At 40.1% G+C, this 24580-nt stretch overlaps 2 protein-coding genes across 4 annotated transcripts in view; one reads left to right on the top strand and one right to left on the bottom strand.

Annotated features, from left to right (window-relative positions):
• Nucleotides 1–4007: 4007 nt before the first annotated feature.
• Nucleotides 4008–10711, top strand: LOC114029465 (tumor protein p63-regulated gene 1-like protein). The gene is made up of 5 exons (XM_027843910.1): nt 4008–4222; nt 6269–6360; nt 6872–7048; nt 8654–8807; nt 9214–10711. The coding sequence occupies exons 1-5, from the start codon at nt 4010–4012 to the stop codon at nt 9406–9408; spliced, it is 831 nt and encodes a 276-aa protein (XP_027699711.1). The 5' UTR covers nt 4008–4009; the 3' UTR covers nt 9409–10711.
• Nucleotides 10712–11360: 649 nt separating this feature from the next.
• Nucleotides 11361–24580, bottom strand: part of LOC114029464 (WD repeat-containing protein WRAP73) — a 38114-nt gene continuing 24894 nt past the window's right edge. For 2 of the 3 annotated variants that reach the window (XM_027843908.1, XM_027843907.1), the window contains 8 exons: nt 23201–23304; nt 18253–18339; nt 17702–17836; nt 17533–17610; nt 15929–16034; nt 12635–12760; nt 11904–12095; nt 11361–11774 (listed from right to left, as the gene is read on the bottom strand). In XM_027843908.1, coding sequence (XP_027699709.1) covers nt 11665–11774; nt 11904–12095; nt 12635–12760; nt 15929–16034; nt 17533–17610; nt 17702–17836; nt 18253–18339; nt 23201–23304 — 938 coding nt within the window. In that variant the 3' untranslated portion in view covers nt 11361–11664. The remainder of the gene's footprint in view (nt 11775–11903; nt 12096–12634; nt 12761–15928; nt 16035–17532; nt 17611–17701; nt 17837–18252; nt 18340–23200; nt 23305–24580) is intronic. The other variant, XM_027843909.1, reaches the window with a different exon arrangement.

Here is a 24580-nt window from a genome sequence, read left to right as displayed (position 1 = left end):
ATATCCTAGGATTTCCACGACCAGGCCCTTCAGAAGATGCTGACTGAATTCTAAAAGCTCATCTGGTAAGAGTAAGACCAAAACTGTTCCTCTTTTACGGAGGTCTCCGTCCTTGTAAATAAAAACCAAGCCCTGAGCACTGACCTCAATTCAATTCAACAACTTTATTAAGTGCCAGGCTCTGTATGATAGGCTGAAGACAAAAAGGAAAGTCCCTGCCCTCGGACAGACGAAGTATATGTACTTTGTAACTAAGTACATAAAGCATGTGTACTATGTAAACATGGAAAGAACATGAATAACTGGGAGGAGGTTAAGGAAGGCTTCAGGTAGGAGGTGGCCCTTCAGCTGGGCTTTGAAGGAAGTCCGGGACTCCATGAAGTGAAGCTGAGGAGAGGAGAGAGAACCTTCCAGACATGGGGGAACCACCTGGGCAAAGGAAGGGAGGCAAGAGATAGAACGTGCCATGCACGGAGAGGAGGCATTGTAAGCCTGTTTGTCTGCAATAGAGAGGACACAGAGGGAAGGAATAGGAAATGAGTCTGGTTGGGAGCTAGACTTCGGAGGGCTCTAAATGAGAAGCTGAAACATGAAGAGGTAAACAGGAAAGAGAAAATCATTAAGAGACTTATTATGGTTGAACTGTTTACACTCCTGCATGGAAAGATATTTGTAACTGAGACCTTTGTCAGTATTAGGGTAGTTGGAGGGAAAAAATTATATGTATGTATATATAGATATAGATAGATAGATAGAGGGCACAGGGTGAGTTGAAAATGAAGGGGTCATATCTGGAGAATAAGATTAAGGGGGGAAAGAGGATTATACTAGGAAAAGGAGAAAGGGAGAGGTAGAACGGGGTTAAATTATCTCACAAAAAAATAAACAGAAAAGAAAAGGCTCTTACAGTGGAGGGGAAATGGGGAAGGTGAGAGGGAATGAGTGAATCTTATTCTCATAGAATTTGACTTAAGGAGGGAATAACATACACACTCAATTGGGTATGGAAATCTGTCTTACCCTACAGGAATATGGGGGGGACAGACAAGGGAGTAGAGGGATGATAGAGAGGAGGGCAGATTAGGAAAGGGGATAATCAGAAGGAAGTACTTCTGAGGAGGGTCGGTGTCAAAAGAAAAAATAGAATAAATGGGGGGTGGGATAGGATTAAGGGAAATAGAGTCAGGTTTTCACAGCATGTCTACATGGAAGTGTTTTGCATAACTGCACATATATAACCTATATTGAGTTGCCTGCCTTATCAATGAGGGTGGGTGGGGAGGGAGGAAGGGAGAAAATTTGGAACCCAAAGTTTCACATGCAACTTGGAAATAAGAAACACAGGAAATGGGGTACAGAAATCCATCCTGCCCTACAGGAAAATTGAAGGAGAAGGGGATAAGAGAAGGGCGGGAGAGATAGAAGGGAAGGCAGACTAGGCGAAGGGGTATTCAGAATGCATGCCATCTTGGGGTGGGGGGAGGGGCAAGATGGGGTGAAAATTTGGAACTCAAAATCTTGTGGAAGTAAACGTTGAAAACAAAAAAATTTAAAAAAAGATAAATGAGAAGCTGAGGATGTTGTACCTCCTAACAGAGACAAGAGTCTGACATTCAATGTCAGCGTGGGGGTCAAGTGGGGGCACTATTCCATGGTCACATCTGGATTTTAAGAATACCATTTTAGGGGCAGCTCAGTGGTACAGTGGATAGAGCTCCGCCTTGGAGTCAGGAGGACTCAAGTTCAAATCCAACCTCAAACAGTTGACACTTACCCTGGGCAAGTCATTTAACCCTGATTGCCTCACCAAAATATAAAATAAATATAAATATAATAAATTTCTCAATAAATATAAGTTTAAATATATAAATATAGTAAATATAATATAAAAATATATATATAATACATACATAATTTTGGCAACGATGAGAGGTAGAGTGGACGAGACTTATTGACATGGAGGTTGAGGGATAGTGAAGATACAAGGACTGCAGCAGGATTGGGAACCCAGTGCATTCTGAGATTACCTTCCATTTAATCTGTACACATCTAGAAAGTAAAACTTTTTACATTTTGTCTCCCTTTTAATGATCATGAGCTCCTTTAAGGCAAGGACTATTTTCCACTTTTCTTTGTATTCCCAGTGCTTAGCACAGTGCCTGGCACATAGTAGGTGCTTAATAAATGCTTGTTGACTGCCTGATTGGCTCAAAGAATGGTGGAACTATCAAAATAAATGAGAAAATTTGGAAGAATGTGTTTTGGAACAAAAATTTACCAAGTTCTGTTTTGAAAACGATGAGTTTGAGGTGCTTATGGGATATCCAGGTAGGGATACACAGGACAGAGTTGGTAATGCGGGACTAGAATTCAGAAGAAAAATCAGGGCTGGATATCATTGATTTCAGAGTTAACTGTGGTGAGAGAATCATTGAATCCATCTTTTCCAGGTCCCAGTCCTATGATCTCTCTTGGGGAAGATCCTCCAGCTCTAAGATTCTGAGACATTTAAATGCCAAAGTGGTAAATACGATAGCAAATATGGTGCGTGTGTATGTATATAGGTGTGTATATACACCCATGTGCATATATGTATCTGTGCATATATACATGTTACATGCACAAACACATATATGTACATGTGCGTATGTATGCAGCACTACCGTATGTGTGTATATATAGACAGATAGACAGATAATGTACTTGTCTCCATTTGAATGCTTCCCAGAGGCAGCCAGGTGGCAAAGTGGATAAAGCCTTGAGCCAGGGAGCAGGACTTGATTTCGAATCCTGCCTCTGACACTTATTAACTGCGTCACCTTGGGTAAGTCACTGACCTGCTCTGTACCTCGCTTTCCCCATCTGTAAAATGGGGATGATAATACCTACTCCTAAGATCTGTAAATCTATTTGAAAAACGTTAAAAAGCTATTTAAATGCTATTATTATTAAATCTGACCTTTGACACAAGCTGTGTGACTTTCGGCAGTCACTTTACTTCCGCTTGCCTCAGTTTACTTATCTGTAAAATAGAGGTGATAATAACAGCCCCTACCCTGCCAAGGCTGCTGTGAAGATGAAATGAGAAAATATTTGGAAAGCGCGTTGAAAACCTTAAATCGCTATATAAATACTACTTTAAAAATCAGAATGTAAGCTCTAGGCACCTGACACACAGTAGGTGCTTAGTAAGTGCTGGCTGACCGATATATCTTTGAGTCAGAGGGGCAAATGAGGGGAAGGGTCTTCTGGCCGCCAAATCGCAACTCTGACCTGCGGTGGTTGGGATCAGAGGCGGGGGACAGGTGGCGGAGGCCTTGGAAGGCCGGGTTAGGAGTCAGGCCTCTTATCTATCCTAAGGCCGCGGTGAACCACGACGGGTGTTTGGGCGGAGGAGGGAGGAGGACCGTCGCTCCTGCTGTTTTCTTTTTCTTTTCCCTGCCTGATGGAGCACAACCCCGCCTATGCCCCCGCTTAAGCTCCGCAAGCTCCCTTCTCACCCTCGAGGACTCCAGGACGGTAAACAGGAAGTACTTTGAGACTAACGCCGTCATTTCCGCCGCAAAGGGATTGGAAGCGATTGTGACCACGGCGGGCTGAGCCAATCACAGCGCGGGGCGGGCGCCGAGGAGAATGGCCGCCGTGAGGACGGCGGACCTGAGCCAATCATGATGAACGAAGAGGCCAGTAGACCCAATCACGACGAAGCGAGGAGCCTGAGCCAATAGAGGGGACGGGCCCAGATGAACCAATCATGGGGGCCAGTGAGGCGAAGCCAGGTTGGGGGCCCGGCAGGAGGGCGGAGTTTTATCTCGAGGAGCAGCTGGAGAAGCCAATAGTGGGGGCGGAGGGGCGGGGAGGAGCCAATCACAGGCAACGATGGGGCGGGACGGGGCTCATCTCGGCCTGCCCCGGGAGCGGGCCGGCGGTCCTTGACGCTCGGGCGTTCCCGGCGGCGGCGGCGGCGGCGGCGGCGGCGGCGAGGGCGGCGAGGGCGGTGAAGGCGGCCATGCTGCAGCTGCGGGATTCGGTGGACTCGGCGGGCACGAGCCCCACGACGCTGATTCCGACCCACGGCGGCGTGGGCGTGACCGCGCCGGGCGCGGGGCTCGGGCCGGGCGGCGGGGCCGGGGGCAGGACCCCGATGCGCCAAACGCTGTGGCCGTTCAGTGTGCACGACCCCACGCGCCGCGCCCGCGTCAAGGAGTACTTCGTGTTCCGGGTGGGTGAGCTGGCCGCGGGATGGGGCGGGGGCAGCTGGAGAACGGGGCGCCGCGGCTGGGGTCGTGAACTTGACCCTTCGACCTGGGGTCAGGCTTCTTTCGGCTTCTCATACGTTAGTGTTTCCCCCTGGTCAGTTTCCTTTGCATCCGCTGGCCCCCGTCTTCAGTTTCGTGCGTGTAACAGGCTTTGGGCAAGGGTCCAAGAGGCTGCTCTCCAGACTGCCCAAGGGGTCCGTGACCCCAGGATAATAATAAGGTAGCATTAATGTAGGTTTGCCAAGCCATTTAAAAATATTACCTCATTTGACCCTCACCACTCCGGAAGGTAGGTGCTATTATTATCCCTATTTTTTGCATATTTTATTTTTAGAGATGAGGAAACTGAGGCAAAGACAAGTTAGGTGACTTGCCTAGGCAGCTGGATTTGAATTCATGTCTCCTGACTCCCGGTCCAGTACTCTATCCCTGTTTCTGCCCTCTACAAGAGGCCGCAGTCCCTCCCTCCCACTGCCTTTGCTTCTGAGTTTCCCACCTATTCAGTGGGAATCTGGTTTGCATCTCCAGTCCAGACAACAAGCATTTATTAAGCACCCACTGTGTTCCAGGTACTTTTCTAAGCGCTGGGGACAAGTTGTCTCCCTTTTTTAGAGTATGAGCTCCTTCAGGGACTTGCTTTTTGGTGGGTTTTTTTTTTTTTTTGGCCTTCATATTCCTAGAGTCTGTGACATAAACATTTAAGAAATGCTTACTGATTGACTTATCAGCGATCGAATGAAGTAATGTATGGAAATAATTTTGCAAACCTTAAAGAGCTATGTAAATAAATGCTTTAGCTATTAGAAGTGTCCCCTCTCCAGTTGTTTGTGCAATCTTTCCCCTAAATTCCCTTCCTATTTGCTTCTCTTTGCCCGGAGTTGTAATCATTCCCAGTGGATACACCTGGAGTGCCAGCCTACCCGGCACCGTGCCATTACAAATAAATGCTTGGACTTAAGTCCTGGCTTGGCCGCTTACTATCTGTGTTTGATGTCAGGCTAAGTGCCTTCTCTCTGGGCCTCCATTTCCTCATCTGTAAAATGAGGAGGGGGTGGATGATGAGGTCACTTTGGTTCCATTTTGCAGGTAGTGGCCCATATGCTTTAAAGTTTTAAAAGAGCCTTCCATATTCCCACCCTGTGAAGCAGGTAGTACAAGGATTCTGACTGTTTTACTGAGGAGGAAGCTGGGGCCCAAGAATGCAGAGACTTGGCCTTGAGTAACGATAGTTGCCAAAATGTGAATGTAGGTCACCCGCTTCCCATGGCCAGCCCTCTTTTCACTGTACCAGTGATACAGTCTTGATGTTCCTTCCTTCCAGGATGGCACATATCTGGAGGGCAGCCTGGCAGGGTGTTAAGACCCTTATGAATTCTCTGGTGCAAATCTATTACTCTACCAATGTTGGCTCCCAGACAAATAAGGTGTAAAGAAAGCACCCATCTGCAGTAGTAGCGAGAGTTCCTTGAATTGGCTTCCTAAATTGTATGTCTGAAATAAATCACGTGCGAGTCTATGGCAAAAAAAAAAATCCCATTTTGGGTTTGAGTATCTGAAGTCACAGTAGTAGACAAACAGGTCTGTGGCTTCCCAGGCGGCGATCTGGTTATTTTCACCTAAAGGTGAAGGAGTGGGCAGAGATCACAGGTTTTTCAGTATAGGGCCCTAATTCTTGAATGACATGCATATTTTTTTGCCCCTCTGTGATACCGTCATGTTTTTCACTGGACTTGGATTGTAGTTTGGGCTGGGGAGGCGAGGGGGAAGGTGTGGATTGTGACAGGGCTTAAGGTATTATATTACCTTGTGAGAAGGATGGGGATAGAGATGATAGTACACCAAGCCTCCTGACTGTTGATTTTGGGAATCGTTATTCTGAACAGTTTATGAAGCATCACTGAAATGCACAAACACACACACGCACACACTCACATATTCTCTGGATGTTCAAGAAAATTTCGTCACGTCTGAGGAAGGTGTAATGTCTGCTTTCCTTTGTTTTGTTCAAGCCTGGGACCATCGAACAAGCTGTAGAAGAAATCCGTTTAGTGGTCCTGCCCACGGAGGATGGAGAGGTGCAGGGAGTGTGGCTGCTGACAGAGTAAGTGTGCCATCTTGGGGTTAGGTGATTGATCGAATCTTCCTAACTTGGTGCTTTCAAATGCTTCTGGTGAAACCATCTCCACAGAAGACAAGTGTCGGGTGCCAGTGGTGAAAACGGGTCAACACCAGAGGACGATTCTGGGGTTCTTTCCCATCTAAAGCACCACTTTTTATCATGTTATGAGGAGTGTCTGTCTCTGCTAGCTTAGAAACTGTAAAGGTATGGAGAGGCTGGTGTACATAGCATTTCCTCAGAGAAGATAGCAGCTTGTGTTGAAGACGCTATCCTGAATGTCCCCTGGAGCTGTTACCCAGTAGTCCCTGTGAGGGATGAACCATTGTTACTTTGCTCTTACTAACACACACACCCACCCACCCACACACCCTTCTACCCCCACTGCCCACTGAAGGCGATTCTACGGCCTTGTTGAACAGCTAACCTAACACCATTTCTTCATTTATTGAGGGGAGGAGTTACAAAAGATGATTCATTTTCTCTGCCTTACCAGGGTTGACCATTGGAACAATGAAAAGGAGCGGCTGGTTCTCATCACAGACCAATCCCTGCTGATCTGTAAATATGACTTCATTAATCTACAGTGCCAGCAGGTGGTTAAAATATCATTAAATGCAATTGATACCATTTCTTATGGAGAGTTTGAGTTTCCTCCTAAGTCACTGAACAAGTAAGTTCAATTCATGGCTTCAGTAGCACAGAATTAGAATTTAAAGCAGGAGGGCACTTTAGAGCAGAGGTTCTTATTCCAGGCTTTACATACTTGGGGGTTTTTTTGTTTGTTTTCCTTAATATTTAGATAACTATATTTCAGTATAATTGTAATCCTGTGTATTTTGTTTTATGCATGTAAGACTGTAATTTTTGGGAGGGAGTCCATAGGCTTCACCACCCTGCCCGAGGGGTCCAGGACACAAAAAGAGGTTAGCTTTTGATCGAAGAAGTTGGAGCCTCTGCCTTAGAGATAAATTAGCCCAACCTCTGTTTTACAGCACCAGCAGATGATGTATCTCAATGTAACTGCAGTAAAGGAGTTGGACTTAGAAGGAATTCAGGAAGTAGAATTATCACTTGGTCAAAAGTGGCTTGAATTTTTTATCCGTATCTTTCTAAAGAAAGGTTTTCATAACTACAGATATTTAAATTTATGTCATAGCATTTGTACTTAGAATTTTTGAATCCTATTCAAAGAGGCAAATTTAATTACCCAGAATGCAAATGGCTCTTTCTTAATGGTGTTCTTCCTTATTGTTTGCTTTCTGACTGCCTAAGAACGTTTGGTATTGTTTGGGGAAGAAAACTAATTAGGTAATCTGACCTCAGATGGTAAGCCAGATAAATATTTACATGTAAGGATGAGACACAGTAGCTTTAGAGAAACTTCCTCTGTTAAAAGAAACTGTTGGCCTGAAATTAAAGGGACTTTTGGCTTTAGAGGGGTCTGCCTCACCAATAGTCACTTGAAAGATTATTTGGAATAAAAACAAGTCAGTTTTAGACCACCAAGTACATTAAAAAGGACTATGAAATAAATTGTAGTTTAGGGCTCTGGTAAATTGATTTGAACGTATTAAAAGGTTGCACGTTGTCAGCCACTCCGATATTTAACTCCTGCAATGTATCTTTTCTCTGGCTTTAGAAAAGGGCAGCATTGATCATCCTAGTTCTTGGGGCAGTTAAGTTTGAAAAAGAGACAGATGCTTTTTGCTTTAATATCCTTTACAAAGAATAGATTCTTGTAATAAAATGTTTAGTGGCATTCAACTTCCTTGGTCTAATGCTATTGCCTTAGGGGTATTTTTTACATTATAAAACACACGGAAGTTGTGGCTATTTAAATATTAATATGTTTCATAGGGTTAAGTAAAGATTTGGCCAGAAAACTCTTGAAAAGCTAAGACCAGCAAATATTTGTAACTAAGTACCAATAGGACAACCAGAAAAGGAAGTTGAAGTTATGAAAATGTCCATCAGAACTTGTCAATACTGTACTGCACTGACTCAAGTAAATGAGCCTAAGAAGTGTCAGGAATTTAAGCTTAACCTAAGGCATTTTAATTAAATTGAGCAGAATTAAAAGTGTTTAAAGCAGCTGTCGATAAAGGCCACTAATCATTATTATTATTATTAGGAACAAGAATGAATTCTAGATTATAAAAAAACAAGGAGGGAGGGGGAATTCGCTTAAAATATGGGACTTTTTTTTCTATCATATGTTTGTGATTAACCAGGATGCTTTGAATCCTGCTGTGTGACTGATCTCTTCCAATTTCAGGCGAGAAGGTTTTGGGATTCGAATTCAGTGGGATAAGCAAAGCCGCCCCTCCTTCATAAACAGATGGAATCCCTGGTCCACAAATCTGCCTTATGCCACTTTTATAGAGCATCCGATGGCAGATGCTGATGAGAAGATTGCATCTCTTTGCCAAGTAAGGGTAGAAAAAATCCTACTGTGTACCATCACTTCTTGCCAAACCTCATGGGAAGAGGCCTTTAGAAATGAAAATAATTTGCTTCTAGGTTAATATTAGAAAGTGCTGTGAGTATTAACCCATACCACTCAGCAACACCAACCATCCTCGTGCAGTTACACAGCTAAATTTAAGTTAAGACATGGTGATCATGAGCATAACTAGAATTTGCAGTTGATCACACTCCCTGATGGAAGGGCTTGGGGAAGGATGCTTCTTGAAGGACTCAGAACTGACTGGGATCCATCCATTAGGCCTTTCTCTCATCAGATTCATCTCCAAATTATTTCCTTCCAACTCTTGGGAGGTAGGGTTTGCTTTGATTTTGCCTGGACACTAACCTGCTTTCTTCTTTTCTTTAAAGTTGGAAAGCTTCAAGGCTCTATTAATTCAAGCTGTCAAGAAGGCCCAGAAGGAATTCCCTTTACCAGGTCGAGCCAGTGGAGTGCTGGTCTTGGAGCGTCCTCTTCTCATTGAGACCTATGTGGGGCTCATGTCCTTTATCAACAATGAGGCCAAGCTAGGCTACTCTATGTCAAGAGGCAAAATCGGCTTCTAAACTACGTTTCACAATCCACGTGCTATAGAAGTTGTCTTTTGGGTGTTGTGACTTTAAAGGAGATCACCTGAAAGGTAGATGGAGGACCCAGGGTGTGCTTGTAGTTAAGAAGATATGTAATAGTTACTTACCTCTAAGGTTATGAATAGTAAAATGAATTACAGACTTCAGATATCAGATACTCGGCAACAATACAAGCTATACACAAAGGGCAAATTGAATCCAGTTGTCAGTTGTATTAGCTGGTATTTTATTTTCTAATTACTTCTAGTGCTTTTTCTTGAGTGTGTGGATTTTGCTTCTTTTGACATTTCCCAATGCAGCCACTCTAGCATGATCACAAAAAGATCAGAATGACCTCACTTAGAATGTAATGTAACGTTAATCATATACAAGAAGAGCTACCTGATGTCTAGTGCCTGTAGCTACAAACGTTTACACTTAGTGTCAATTTTAATTTTTTTTTTTTTTTTTTTAAGAAAAAAAAGCTTCTTTTTTTTTTTCCTTTTAAGAAGCCAAATGCAAAAGTAGCCAACAGACCAGTCTATCTTAGCTGGACTGAGTCTTGCCTTTGTTAGCTACTGTTGTGGATGACAGTAGTTGTTTTGTAAATATAATTTTGGTCTGAAGTCAAACTTTTTCTAGAATGAATCTAAATTGTGTTAATATTTATGCTACCATATACGGGCCCAAAGAGGTTTATGGGGGGGAAATCACTTTAAGACAACCGGTTTTATTAGACAGTCACCTTGATAATTCTTTGCACATGATTTTATTAACATATATGCTAAGTTTTTTATTGCCATATGAGTATTTAAAAGGGAATTGATTCGCTTTGCTCTTCGAGTACTGCACTTTTTAAAGGCCTCCTGTTAGACTAGCACTAAGCAACTAATGTCTAATATGGTTATCCGTGTGTAGGTAGGTCAGAACATTGCACTCACTTTATCCAAGCTTTTATGTCCTGGTGTGAATAATATAGTTGAAGATGATAGCCTTTTACAAATCGAATTGTTGCTAGACTTCTTAGAAGAATAAGGATCCTGTCTGCCACAAAATATAGTCTAATTGTTTATAAACTTTCCATGCTGTCTGACCAGCTTCTTGGTTGGTGTGTGTATGTGTGTGTGTTCGAACCCTTCGTTTTTAAGCCTCAGACTTAATTGTTAGCTTGTCAGATGACTGGCATGTGTGTGTCTGGAATGCAATACAATGCATGTCCAAAATAGAAAGACTGTTTGAGAAAACACCTGTGTCTCTAGCTTCTGTTTCTAATCTTGTAGTAAAGATGAACCCACCTTTACCAATGTTGTACCTTCTCTGACTTTGGGAAAGTACTGAAGTACTTTAAATAGATACAAACAAAAAGTCATATTCCCCACTTGACCAAAAAAGGTAAATATATGAGTGCCCAGTAATAATTTAAGGGTTATAATTTAACAGAATGTCTGTGTACTTAAACCCAACCCTTTAACCACCTGATGTTTTCCTTTGCAGAGAGGGAAAACATACCAGCTCTGGTAAAGGAAGATGCCAGCACTTTAGAATATAGTCATCGGGCCTTTGGAGGTATAACACCAAGGTTACCAAATAGTTTGCAATAGGGTTTTTTAGGTACAGCTCCTATAGCAATGAATCAGTAACTTCTTCACTTCTTCAACAAGATAAAATGTTGGTTGACAGGCTTTCCCTGGTGCCTAAGGGCTGATTCTAGGATATATTTTCTGTTGGACTTTTCTGAAACAGGCTTAGATTGGCAGCACCTCAAAAGAGTAGTGACATCTCTAAGAGAATAGTCAGTGGTTATAAAAAGAGAAGACGAGGGGAAAGAGGTTCTAGGAGCCAGTGTGTAATACTGTCAGCTTGTTTTCTTGATAGTGGTATCCCAGAAACAATGTAATATATGCCCTAAGTCTATCTTAATGGAAAAAAAGGTACATCACATTGCTTTGTGAACTTTTTGAGTCTTTATTATAATAAAAAAAATTTAGTTTTTCTATGTGACATATGTACAAAGATACTTTACCATAGAAAAATATTTAAAATCAGGGTGTTACTTTAGTCACCCAAAGATTTGATTCCCACCTTCGTCAAAACAAACGTGTATTGGATTTCTGACACAGCAACATTTATTCACTCAAACCCTCAGTCGTGATTTTTTTCAGTACAAAACAAATGTATATTGGATTTCTCACACAGCAGCATTTATTCACTCAAACTAGATATCGAGGAAATCCTTAAGATTTTTGGCTGTAATTATTTAACTCCTTCATTTTCCAAGTAACATAAACACAGCTGATCTTTGCTCAGGAGGGCCATGGAGTCCCCACTTTGGTGCCAACACAGAGAAAGGATTTGAAAGTCACCTGGAGAAAGTAAAAAAAATATTCCAAAAGATTCACAGCAATAAGTCAACTTTATACCAGCTCTTGGTTACCAGAAGGAATTACCAGTTTGCAACACAAAAGAACTGTTTACAATTTATCCCCACTCACCTTCTGCTGGTACCTGCACTGACACGCAGCCTGCTGGGGACCACAGGTACACCTGGCTTCTCCCAGTGCACACAGCTAGCCGGGCTTGCTGGGGATCCCATTGAAATGAACGAACAGCTGACAGATGTTCTAACACCACAAATAATTTCAACTTTTGTATGTCCCAGATCCAAACGGCATTGGGAATGTTATCTAGTGGAAAGAGGAAACTTCATACACGTACACCTTATGATAAGACCATGTTTGTTCCATAGTTAAATATAATTTCTGCTTAGTCCAACTCTTTAAATGTCCCTGTAGAACTGAAAGCTTAAGAGTCAATTGTTGTGTGGCCACTAAATAATTTTTTCTTAGCTGTAAAATCAGCCACAAAGGCTATATTTTGCCTCAAGATAATAAGCAATACTAAAATTGATCTATGTCTGTTACCATGTTTACTGGAACAATTCCTCCCTTTCCCCCATCATGTTTTACCCCCAAATGGGTAGTTTAAAAATGATGTGAACACCTAAGGTCTTGTTAGAGCCTGCTATATGAATTTGTTTTTAAGATAGTCACTATTCTCAGGTGAGTCACAGAATTAACCCTTTGCCTTGGCGGACAGCAATGGCTGTTCTTTCCCTGCAGGAGTAATGGATGGGTAAAAAACCCCAGAAGAGAACACTGTCCTTGGTTTTGTTCTGACAAAGTTCATATGTGGCAAAAGCTAATACGGTTCACAGGGTACTGACCGTTTCTCGTTGCCAGGAAGCAGTTGTCTGGACTAAATGCTAAGGCTCCTATGCCAATTTTAGGATTTGGTCGATCGGTGAGGGGTTTCAATGTCTGTAAAGAAACTGGAGATGAGGCCACCTCATCTAAAAGAGCAAAAAAAAAAAATTAAGTGGAAATAATTTAACTGAGTCATGCAAACATCTAAACAATGTTGGTTTTTGTGTAAAACCTTCACAACAGTGAGGAAAAGAGTCAAAAGAGTTTTTAAGTACTCTGATAATCTCTTAAAAAGAAATGTATCTCTGGCCCCCATCAGAAAGCAGTACAGAAGAGCAACTGAAGATAGACAAGAAAAAGGATCTAGATTGGATTAGGACATTTCCTTTGAACCACTACATTTTCATGTGTAGCCCAGGTAACATCTTTACAAAAGTGCATGTTTGTTTCTCCTCAAACAACAGGTTCTAGGGAACCTCAGCTCACCGAGTCAGCAGTTACTAATTAGCAGACAATGCTTGCTGCACTAATTATAGCAGTTAACCTGATAAATCTATAAGGGAAAGCTAGTTACACACTTGAATGGAAACATCTTATTGCAAACAAATCAAATGGTAGAATAGTCATCTATAGCTCAAATAGCCTCTCTTTTTAGTTTCTAGTTTTTCTGCCCCACCCTAATGTGTCTTAGTTTCCACAGCGGATTCCTCAATTAGCCCCTATTTCATCTCAAAGTCATAGAATCTTCAAGCTAAAAAAAGAGACCTGATCTTTGATCAATCATGTCACAAAACAGAAGATAAAGGTCAGTGAAATGAAATGACTTGCTCTACAAACACAGCATGGTCCCTACATCTTCATGAACCCACACTTCTTCCTTCACCTCCCACTGTTTCACATCTTCTGTCATGCAGATTCTTCACTGAGCAAGACAGACTGCTTTTGGCTGATCTGAGAAAATTTTTTGTTCATTGACATGATGGAACTAGACAATTCAGAAGGTCTTTCTTTAGCTAGAAGTATGAGCAAACAAAAAAATAATCCTGCCATAAAGAGCTATTATAATGATATAGAAATTCAAGACACAAAGGCAGAAGAGAATAACTCCAAAACATCTATAAGCAAAGCCTCAAAGAAAGCATAGCTTGGGCACAAACTCAACTACAATTCCTGGAAGCATGAAATCAAAAAAAACTTCCCAGATCTCTTAGAACCAAAGGACAAAGTAAAAACACCAAGAAAACACTGGCTAACCTCCTGAAAGAAACCTCAAGTTCCCAGCCAAAATCCAGAGCTTCTGGGTCAAAAGAAAAAAATACTGGAAGCAGCCAAAGTACTGAAGAGCCACAGTCAAGATCACAGAAGATTTAGTTGCCACCACCATAAAGGAGCAGAGAGTTAGGAATGGTATTTCAAAAAGCAAAAGCTAAAAGCTTATGACCAAAAAGAATTTACCCAGCAAACAGTATAATTCTACAGGGTTGGGAAATGGACCATTAATGAACAAGAGAACTTCCAAGCACTGCTGCTGAAAACCAGAGCTTTGTAGAATGAAATAATTTGAATATGCAAGTAGAAGACTATACAAAGGAGAAGGGATAGGGGGAAGAGCTGACACTTGAACCTCACTTTCATCTGAACTGGTCAAAGGAGGGGAGTGTACACATACATACACCCCACATACACACAGTTGGGTGGAAAGATACATTTTATTCTATAAGACAACATAAGGGAAAGGGGAGATTGGGGCTAAGGGGAAGTAAGAGGAAAAGACAAATTACAGAAGTATTAGTCTTAACCAAAATAAACTCTAGGTTAGAGAAGGAGAAAGGGGTGGAGCAAACTGCATCAAAACTAGAACAATGGTGCTGAGCACACTCATCTCTGACCACCCTTTTCTTCATAAAGAAGAGGTGTGAATAATACTGATCAATGCAGTGGAGCAACCACGATTCCAGAGGATCCATGATCAATCACATTACTCACCCCCTGACACAAAGGTGATGCAATCAGGGTGCAGACTGAGATGTATGTGTCTATATGCTTATACGTATGTATGTGTGTATATATGTGTTATGTGTAAATGTATATATACATATATATAATGTTTGGACATGGCAAAAACATTTTGGATATGTTGGACTTCATTTTACTTTATTATGAATACTGGTTACAAGGGTTTTGTTTTTCTTTTTCAATGGAGGGATAGAAGTGTTGGAGGGAGAAAAAGTGGATTTTCATTAATTGAAAAAAAACATTTAAAAGTGTAGGTTGAATGCAGCTATGATTAGAAAGGGGAAAATTAACTGGAAAAAAATCTTTGCAGCAGGTTTATCTGATAAAGGTTTCATTTTCAAGATACAGAAAGAACTGATTCAAATTTATAAGACTAAGAGCCATTTCCCAATTGATTAAGAGTCAAAGGATATGAACAGGCAGTTTTCAAAGGAAGAAATCCAACCCACCGTTAGCCATATGAAAAAGTATTCTAAATCACTATTAGAGAAATTCAAAATACAACTCTGAGTTTCTACCTCATAACCATCAGATTGGCAAAGCTGACAAAAAAGAAAAATGACAAATGGAGGGAATGCCAGAAAAAAAAAGGGGGCACATAAATGCACTTTTGGTAGAGCTATGAAGTGATCCAGCCCTTCTGGAAAGCAATTTGGAATGATGCCTCCAAACTTTCTAAACTCTAAATGTCTTTTTACAGAGGTTTCGCTATTAAGTCTAGATCCCAAAGAGATCAAAGAAGGAAGAAATGGACCCATATGTACAAAAATATTTATAGCAACTCTTTTCTGGTAACAAAGAACTGGAAACTAAGAAGGTGCTTCTCATCTGGGGAAAAGCTTAATAAATTATGTTATATGATTATGACAATGTCACTGTGCCATGAAAAATGAGGAAAGGAATAGTGTCAGAGATATGAAGACGACCTATACAAGTGATGCGGGGTAAAAGGAGCAGAACCAGGAGAATGACTTACAGAACAACACTGTAAAGTATTAACTATGAAATACTGCAGATTTCTGATCAATGCAATGACAAACTGTGACTCCAGAGGCCCGATGACAAAGCAGGCTCCCTAACCTGGCAGAGAGGAGACAGACTCATGGTGCAGACAGAGACACGCATTTTTTACACAGCCAGTATGGGAATTTGTTTTGCTTAACTCTGCATATTTCTTACAAGGCTTTTTTTTGGGTCATTTTTCCAATTGGGTGGGAGGAAGAGATAAAGAGAAAAAATAAATGCTTGTTAATTAATTGGAAAAAAAAAAAAAGAACATTCCTCCCTTTGCTTCTTACATTTAGTCTCCGTGTTGAAAAGAGAACTGGCTGCAGCTTTGGTTGGTGGGAAGGGAAGATTCTCCATTTCTAAATTTTGAGACTTCTCTGTTTCCTTATATACAACCTGAAAGAACAAACACCAGAATTTATGACAAAGGCAATGAGACTTGTGAGATAATTATGTGAAGTCTTGTAAAGTGTGAGGCATGCAGTTGTTAGGGATAATGACTACTGTTGATGACAGAAAACTGAAGAAGTGAGTCTTAATAATATCAAAACATCTCAAATAATGCAAGAATTCCCTCTTATAGAAGAAGCCTTTTAGATTCTTCTACTTGGATAGTTCAAGAGTGTCAGGAATGGGGCAAATCATCATAGTAACTACAATAATGTGTTCTTTCCTAGGTTTTAATCCTTTAAAAACTGGGTACTATATAGGTGGCAAGTCTTAAAATAGCCTCAAAAAAAAAAAAAAGGTCAAGGATAAAAGAAAAACCAATTCTATGTCAAGAGGTCTTAGAAGAAACCAAAGGTTCTGAGGATTAGGAGAAGAGGGTTAGGGAGCCAAACACTAGGCTAAGTCTGTCTAGACATTTCTTCTCCTAACCTGTCCCTAAGCTAATCCAAGGGGTTTGTCTCAGATGTTGCCAAGAACCTAATCCCTAAATCAAGAGACCTGCTTTAAGGATAATTGATAAAGTGTATTTATTCTGCCCTATTATCATCTTTTGAGGAAATGAACTTCACCCGTCGCCAAGGACAGAGAAGGGGCTCATTAATCAAAACCCCAAAGCTGTACAAATTCAGGGTTCTATTAAAACTAAAATTTTATGGGCAGGTAGGTGGCATAGCGGATACAGCACTGGGCCTGGAGTCAGGAGGATCTAAGTTCAAATTCGGCCTCAGACACTTACTAGCTGTGTGACCCTGGGCAAGTCACTTCACCCTGATTACCTCCAAAAGAAAAAAACCTAAAATTTTACATGAACCATTTACACAGAACATCATTCAGAGGTCAGTGTTGTTGCTGGCATACTAGTGGTCAGAGAGTAACTGCAGCTTCCTCTTTTCCAGTATGCCGTCACCAGGGAGAAGTGGTCTTGGGTCAAGATCTTGAGGGGAGAAACCCCTACAACCGGAAGTCTGAAACTTGCAATTTGACAAATAAAACCAACTCACATACCCTTATGTGAGTCAGCTCCCCCCCCCTTTTTTTTTACCAAAATATATGGTAAACCAACACACGCTATTCAAAAATAACTGATACATCATGCAGCAGTAATAGTGTGACCTTCTACAGTCTTGTGTGTAATAGGGAATGGATCCCATGTTTTTAAAGGGGATGCCAGTAAAGCACAAGCTCTGGTAGATTTTACCGAGAGAGAAATGGGTCTGTACACTTAAAGGACTCTGTGTCTATTACTTGAGGCCCAGCCTAGTTAAGTGCAGCAAGGCTCATCACTTTTTAAAGGGGTATCCACTAGGTGCTAAGTTTCTCCAATCACAGCTACTTATATTAAAAAAAAAAAAATGGCAGGATTTCTATCTAGTTGGTGGAGACTGAATTCAATAAAATCAAAGACCACTGCAGTTTTCACTAGCAGCATAAACCCCAAACCTACTATCTTGGGGTTATTAATGGTTGCAGGATGTCCAAACTCCGTAATCATCTTCCAAGTCACATGGTTAAGAATCCGCACCTGTTTAAAGACACAAAGTCAGAGGTGCTATCATGCTTTAAACAAATGCACATGACCAGTTCTAGAAGTCTCACGTGCACATACTCCCTACCTTTTCATCATAGCTTCCGATGGCCAAAAACTGGCTGCTAGGGCTCCAGGCTATGGCCTTGATACCTAGTGACCACTCATATGCACTGTATGTTGACAACAACCGGCCATCCAAGGAATACAGCAGAATTTTATACTGTAAACGAGACAATTTGATTCTTAAATTAAGCTTGCAGAACTTGAGAAGCTTTCAGACGAGCCATTTCAGACTACTCCACATAAGGTCATAAAGCTGTAATACTAAGAGCTGAGATTTCTATGGCACTTTACAAAGACTTCCATCAGGTCTCACACAGCTCTGAGAGCGAGGCCCTCCTGTTATTAAAATCCTTATTTTACAGATGAGGAACCTGAGGCTCCCAACCTCAGTGACTCATCCACAGTCACAGTTAATGAATGTCAGGGGCAGAGATGCGAGCCAAGTCCAAAAGTCACATTCAGTACCTATGTCAGTAATTAACAAGTGTAGGATGTCAGACATTTATTTCCATAAAAGCAGTAAGTAAAACAGCTACCAGTAAGAGCGCCTAAAAACAAGTATTTTCTTCATACCTCCAAACAACTGTCCCAAGCTGCCAACACACATCCATTCGGAGCCCACTCAATCCCAGCAAGATCTTGGGTATCCGTCTCAAAATGCTTCAAAGAAGAAGAACGTGAGGGAGGGTGAGATAGGGGAGGAACCAGAAGAAAGTTTTGAAAAGATTTTAGATCCCAAATTGTATACAGTATGTTCATTCAAACGTACACAGGATAACAGCTCCTAGATTTAGAGCTGTAAGGGAGTTGGGACGTCACTGAGTTCAAGCCAGTCATTTTAAAGAAGAGAAGCCTGGGCCTAAAGGTCAAATGACTTGCCCAGGGTCACAGCGACAGGAAGTGTCTGAGGCAGGATTGAAGCCAGGTCTTCCTGACTTGGAGCCCAGAGTGGCAGCCACTTGACAGGCCGCTTCTAAGTTTTTCCTACTATCCTGAATATAGTTTCCAGGATTAAATAACTCTTCCCTACATTTTAAAAATTATTTTATTGATTCCTACTGCTTTCACATCATATTAATTTCTTAATATGCATTCCACCTCCAGAACTGAACCCTCTCCTGACTGATACTGTTACTGCCCCGCTTCTCTGCCAAGAGAGCCGGGTTTCATCACGTTTTCCAAAACAGCACAAGAGTTCTTTCTAGCTCCATTACTGAGGTCATTTGTCTGTCTTGTGTCCTATTGGTTCATATAAATCTCGTCACATCTCTGCCCGTTTCTCACATGCATCTCCTCTCCGCTCAAAGTTCCCACCCCATTCTTACAGAGGCAGGCAGTGTGGAGTGGGCAGAGCTGGCCGGGAGCCACATCTTGCTCTCAGGCCCCCTCCTGACACACAAAGGCTCTGGGCAACTCATTATGCAGGAGCTATGTCAACGGAATTACAGGCCCAGGCCCTAACCTGACATTTACATACCTCCCACTTTGTTTCCAGGTCTCTGAGAAAAGTCCTGCGAGGAATATTGTGGAACCCACTTATTTCTGCTGCTGGCCTTCTTGAGACATATGGCCAGTGGTGGTATAGCGGCGTCAAAGTACATCTAAAAATGAAGTCCCTTTTCTTCCATAATTCCAAATTGTTTTACAGAGCTTTTGGAAAACAAATAGCTCCAGAAATGCAAATTAAAACAACTTCAAAGTACTATCTCACACCTATCAGACTAGCTAAAATGATAGAATGAGAAAATCACATGTTGGAGGGGATATAGAAAAATTGGGATATTGATACACTGTTGGCAGGGGCAGCTAGGTGGCGCAGTGGATACAGCATGGGCCCTGGAGTCAGGAGGACCTGAGTTCAAATCCGATCTCAGACACTTGACACTTACTAGCTACGTGACCCTGATCACTTAACCTCGATTACTTCACCCCGCCCCCCCAAAAGAAAATACTGTTAGTGGAATTGCAAACTGATCCAATCATTTTTGAGAGCAATTTGGAATTATGCCCAAAGAGTTCTAAAACTGTGTATACCCTCTGACCCAGCAATACCACTGTTGGATGTTTCCTAAGGCAATCAGGGAAAAAGGAAAAGATCGTACATGTTCTAAAATATTAAAGCAGCTCTTTTTGTGGTGTCAAAGAATTGGAAATTGAAGGGGATGCCAGTCCATTAGGGAATGGCTGAATAAGGTGGTATATAATCGTGATGGAATTCTGCTGTGCTGTAATGACAAGCAGGTTGATTTTAGGAAAACATGGAAAAACTTGCCTGAAATGATACAGAATGAAACGAGCAGAACCAAGAGAACATTGTATGCAGTAAAAACAACATTGTCTGAAGTGTTACTGTGAATGACTAAGCTATTCTGAGTGACATGAATATTCAAAACAACTACAAAGGATGAGAGAAGGTATCATCCACCTCCAGAGAAAGAATCGATATATGGAAGTGTGTATTGTATGGTTTCACACATGTTGGCCTTCTCTATTGCTGGGCTGGGAGGGAGAGAAGGAAACTCAAAACGTACCAACAAAAACTCAAAACGAGAACAGATAGCTCCACCAACACTGTCTTCCCCATGGCCTCTCCAACACAGCGTTTCCAGTTTTTTGCCATCTTTGACAGTCATCTTTGTCAATTTTGTGAAGTAAAACCTCAGAGTTGTTTTAATTCTCTTATAACTATCAATTTGAATCGAGTATTGACAAGGTCATATACAGTTTGCAATTCTTTATTTGACCTCTTCTAAAGGGGAATGGCTCATGGTCTTATACATGTATATCAATACTCCATGCATCTTGGATAACAGATTTTTCTCAGTGATACTGGACACGTTTTTTTCATTTGCTTGTTTCCTAATTCTATGCTATGAAAAGACTTTAATTTTATGTAATCCAAATTATTTCTCATATCTTTTATTCTTCTAGGCTTGCTTGGTTAAGAATTCTCTGGCACACTAGTCATGAAAGGTACTTCCTTCTGAAGGCCTCCATTTTTTAATGACGTGGCCTTTTACACAAGGCTGCATATACATTAGGTCATTATTTCAGTGACTGTGTGAGATGTTAGTCTAAACTTTATTTCTATCAAACAGCATGCCAGAAGCTCTCGTCAAACAAGTTCTTCCCCCATAATTTATACTCTTGATTTAACACTTTATCAAACACTGAGCAACAGTTGCTTCTGGTTATTGCTTATCTAGTCTATTTCACTGATCTATGTTGCCTATTTAATTACTGATTTAAATCAATGATTATTGTTTTATAATACAATTTGAAGTCTGGTATTCAATGCTCTCTTCATTTTTTTCATTATTTACTCCAAATGATTTTATCATTTTGTCTACTCCTATAAAATATCGTTTGTGATAATCTGTTATAGCACTAGCGCTGTAAATTAATTCAGGTAGTAACATCATTTTTACTATGTTAGCATAATCTAACCATGAATTGAATCTCTAATTAAGGCTTCTTTTATTTCAGGAAGAGAGTTTGTAGTTATCTTATGTAAGTGCTATGTATGACTTAAAAGCCTAACTCATATTTTTTATACATTTTAAAAGCTATTTGGAACAGAATTTCTTGTTTTCTCCCGGTTCTTTTTTATATTGTATAGAAAAGCTGATTTTTAAGGATTTCTTTTGTATGAAGTTATTAAATCATCTCAATCAGTTTCTTGGCTGATTCTCTGAAATTTTCTAGGTAAACTATGGTGCCATCTACAAATAAAGACAATTTTGTTTTCCTTATTTGATATTAAAACCTTTAATTTCATTCTCTTGTCTTATCAATATAGCTTAAACATTTAGATAAAGCTAAAATAATAATGAGGGAGGGCAGCTAGGTGGCACAGTGCATAGAGCACCAGCCCTGAAGTCAGGAGGACCTGAGTTCAAATCCAGCCTCAGAACAAGCCCTTAACACTTACTAGCTGTGTGACCCTGGGCAAGTCACTTAACCTTAATTGCCTAAAAATAAATTAAATTAAATTAAATTAAAAATACATAAATAAAGAAATAAATACCTAAATAAATAAATAAATAAATAAATAAAGGGGAAAAAGAAATATCCTTGCTTGACTATCCTTGCTATTGTACTGGAAAGGCTTCCAGGGTTTCTTTATAGCAAAGAAGCTTTAGGCTTCAGATACATTCTTTTGGTCATATTGAAAAAAGGATCTTTCCATGCTTTTGATTTTTAGGGTTTTAATATAAATGAGAACTATATTTTTTCTTTTTTCATTTTAAATAACATTTTATTTTTTCCCAATTACATGTAAAAACAATTTTTAGCATTCATTTTTAAAATTTTGAGATCCAAATTCTCTTTCTCTTCCTTCCCCTCTTCTCTCCCTGAAATGGTAATTTTTTTCTTCTCCTTTTCTTTTTTTATTATTTTTTTCCACTTAATAGTATTTTATTTTTTCAATTACACATAAAGATAGTTTTCAACATTCATTTTTATAAGATTTTGAGTTCCAAATTTTTCTCCCTCCCCTCTTCCCTCTCCAAGACAGCCAGCAATCTGACATAGGTTATACACGTACAATGACATTAAACATATTTCCACATTAGTCATGCTGTGAAAGAAGAATCAGAACAAAAGGGAAAAACCATGAGAAAGAAAAAAACAAAAAGCAAAAAGTGAAAATAGTATCCTTTGATCTGCATTCAAACTCCATAATTCTTTCTCTGGGTGTGGATAGCATTTTCCATCATGAGTCTTTTGGAATCGTCCTGGGTCCTTGAAGTGCTGATAAGAGTAAAGTCTATCATAGCTAATCATGGCACAATGTTGCTGTTACCATGTACAATGTTCTCTTGGTTCTGCTCACTTCACTCTGCATCAAGAACTGTATTTTTTCAAAGGCTTTTTCCTCATATAGATAAATAATCATGTGGATTTTACTGTTTATATAATTACCAATGCTAGTCATTTTCCTAATGTTAAATCATCTTTGAAGTCATGTTATAAATTCAATTTGGTCACAGTGAATTACACTATTCTAGTCTCCTTGACGTGATTTTATTTAATGTTTTTAACACCAATATTCATTAGCGAAATTTGTCTTCAGTTTTCCTTTTCTGATTTGTTTCTGCTTGGTTTGGGTATCAGTACTCTATTTGTCTCAAAATTAATGCTTAACTGTTGAAGATCACGAAGTTAGCAAAAGAATTAATATTTAGTCTGATACTATACTTAATTTGCTGCAGTAAACTAATAATCTACAGACCTAAACATAAACTATAAAATACCAGCTATGTTATAAATAACTTAAATGCTAATAAGAAAAAGTAAAATCATTCTATTTTGAAAATTCCTACCTCTTCTACATCACTAATGTACACTTTATAATCAAGCAGAATTTACCAATATGTGGCAGTGCAAAAATCTGAGTTAAAAAATAGTCCCTAACTCCTAGGAATGTAATATAACCATATCTACTATAAATCCATCCTAGTAGCTTAAGAAACATACCTCTAAAAAATATTTTTAGTAGTAACCAGAAATGTCTCACCCTCAAGAGCTGCCAGTCACTACACACAAAGAGGCTAATATAATCTTTGCAGTCACGCCTTTCTGCCAATGCCATGTAGCGGCCATCCTTTGTAAAGCTTATTCCTAGCAGAAAAATTAAAATTTTGTGAATTTATGAAGAAGAGACACAAAATCAGAGGACTAATTTTCTGCAAAGAACGAAAGGAAGAAAATAGGCAAAGGAGGAGAAAGTAACAAATAAAAATCTCAGACAGTAGGTTAACACACAGTACTTTTAACCAGACCTGTGATTTCATTTGCACAGGCTGCTCCTGGAGAGGAGTTCCCTCTACCAATCTAGATGAGCACCTGCTCTGAAGTGAAGTGTCCCACAGTCACTGAGAGGCATGGTGACCCGCTCAGGATGGCATAGCCACAGAACACTGGGCTCAGTCTGGAAGCCAGGTCGTCCCGACTCAGAGGCTCACTCTCCATCTACTACAACATGCTGTCCTTCTTACCATACATGGATTTCCAAATGTCAAAGAACTGTAGTAATAGAGATTAAATTATACACCATACAATTTCAGTATTAAGTGTAATCTTGCTAAGATAACTCAGAAAATACTTCAATATTTTCTTGTACTTCATCAATTATTACTATACTACTGATGTTCAGAAAAAGTAAAAAATATTGATAGGATGTCACATAAAATAAACTTACTGTGTGTCCTTTCCACTTTTGAATCAGTTTATTTGGCTGAAGGAAATTTAAGTTAGTAAGTTGGACAAAATTATGACATTATACTACCTTGTTCTCTCTCAACTTAAAAAGCCTAAAGCCTCTTGTGTCAGAAGTTATTAAAATAAAGTCATTTCCATTTTTTAATATTTATTTCAATTAAGAAAACATCTATTAAGTACCTACTTAATAATGTGCCAGGTATTGTGCTGAGGATACAAAAATAAAAGCAAAAATAAAAACAAAATCACCCCTGCCCTCAAGGAACTTATGTTCTACTGGAAAGAAACAGCATGCACACAGATATAGAAGACATAAAATCAAAATAATTTCCAAGAGGTAGGATCTTAGCAACTGGAATGGGTCAGGATAGAGCTTCTGTAGGGGTTAACATAGGAGCTGAGCTTTGAAGGAAACCAAGGATTCTACAAGATGGGAATGAGGACAAAGAGCATTCTAAGGACAGCAAACAGCCTGTGGCAGAGGCAGAGGGCTGAGAGGTGGGATGCTGCATGTAACACCAAACACTAAATAGAAGAATAATTGAACTAGAATATAGAATGTGTGAAGGCTGGAATCCTCTAACTCAGTGACACTACCTCTAGGCATATTCTCCAAAAAGGTCAAAGACCCAGAGAAAAGATTCCTATGGACAAAACATATTTAAGGCAGGACTTT

Source organism: Vombatus ursinus, unplaced genomic scaffold (genome assembly GCF_900497805.2).
Source record: "Vombatus ursinus unplaced genomic scaffold, bare-nosed wombat genome assembly UNPS02014932.1, whole genome shotgun sequence".
NCBI lineage: Eukaryota > Metazoa > Chordata > Mammalia > Diprotodontia > Vombatidae > Vombatus > Vombatus ursinus.
This window is presented reverse-complemented; position numbering and strand designations above follow the sequence as displayed.

What these genes read in the sequence shown, in the direction of transcription:
- LOC114029465 (XM_027843910.1), top strand. Translation starts at nt 4,010, where the DNA reads ATGCTGCAGCTGCGGGATTCGGTGGACTCGGCGGGCACGAGCCCCACG. An exon ending in GGAGTGTGGCTGCTGACAGA is followed by an intron (nt 6,361 to 6,871) that starts GTAAGTGTGCCA and finishes CTGCCTTACCAG; the next exon opens with GGTTGACCATTGGAACAATG. An exon ending in CCTCCTAAGTCACTGAACAA is followed by an intron (nt 7,049 to 8,653) that starts GTAAGTTCAATT and finishes TTCCAATTTCAG; the next exon opens with GCGAGAAGGTTTTGGGATTC.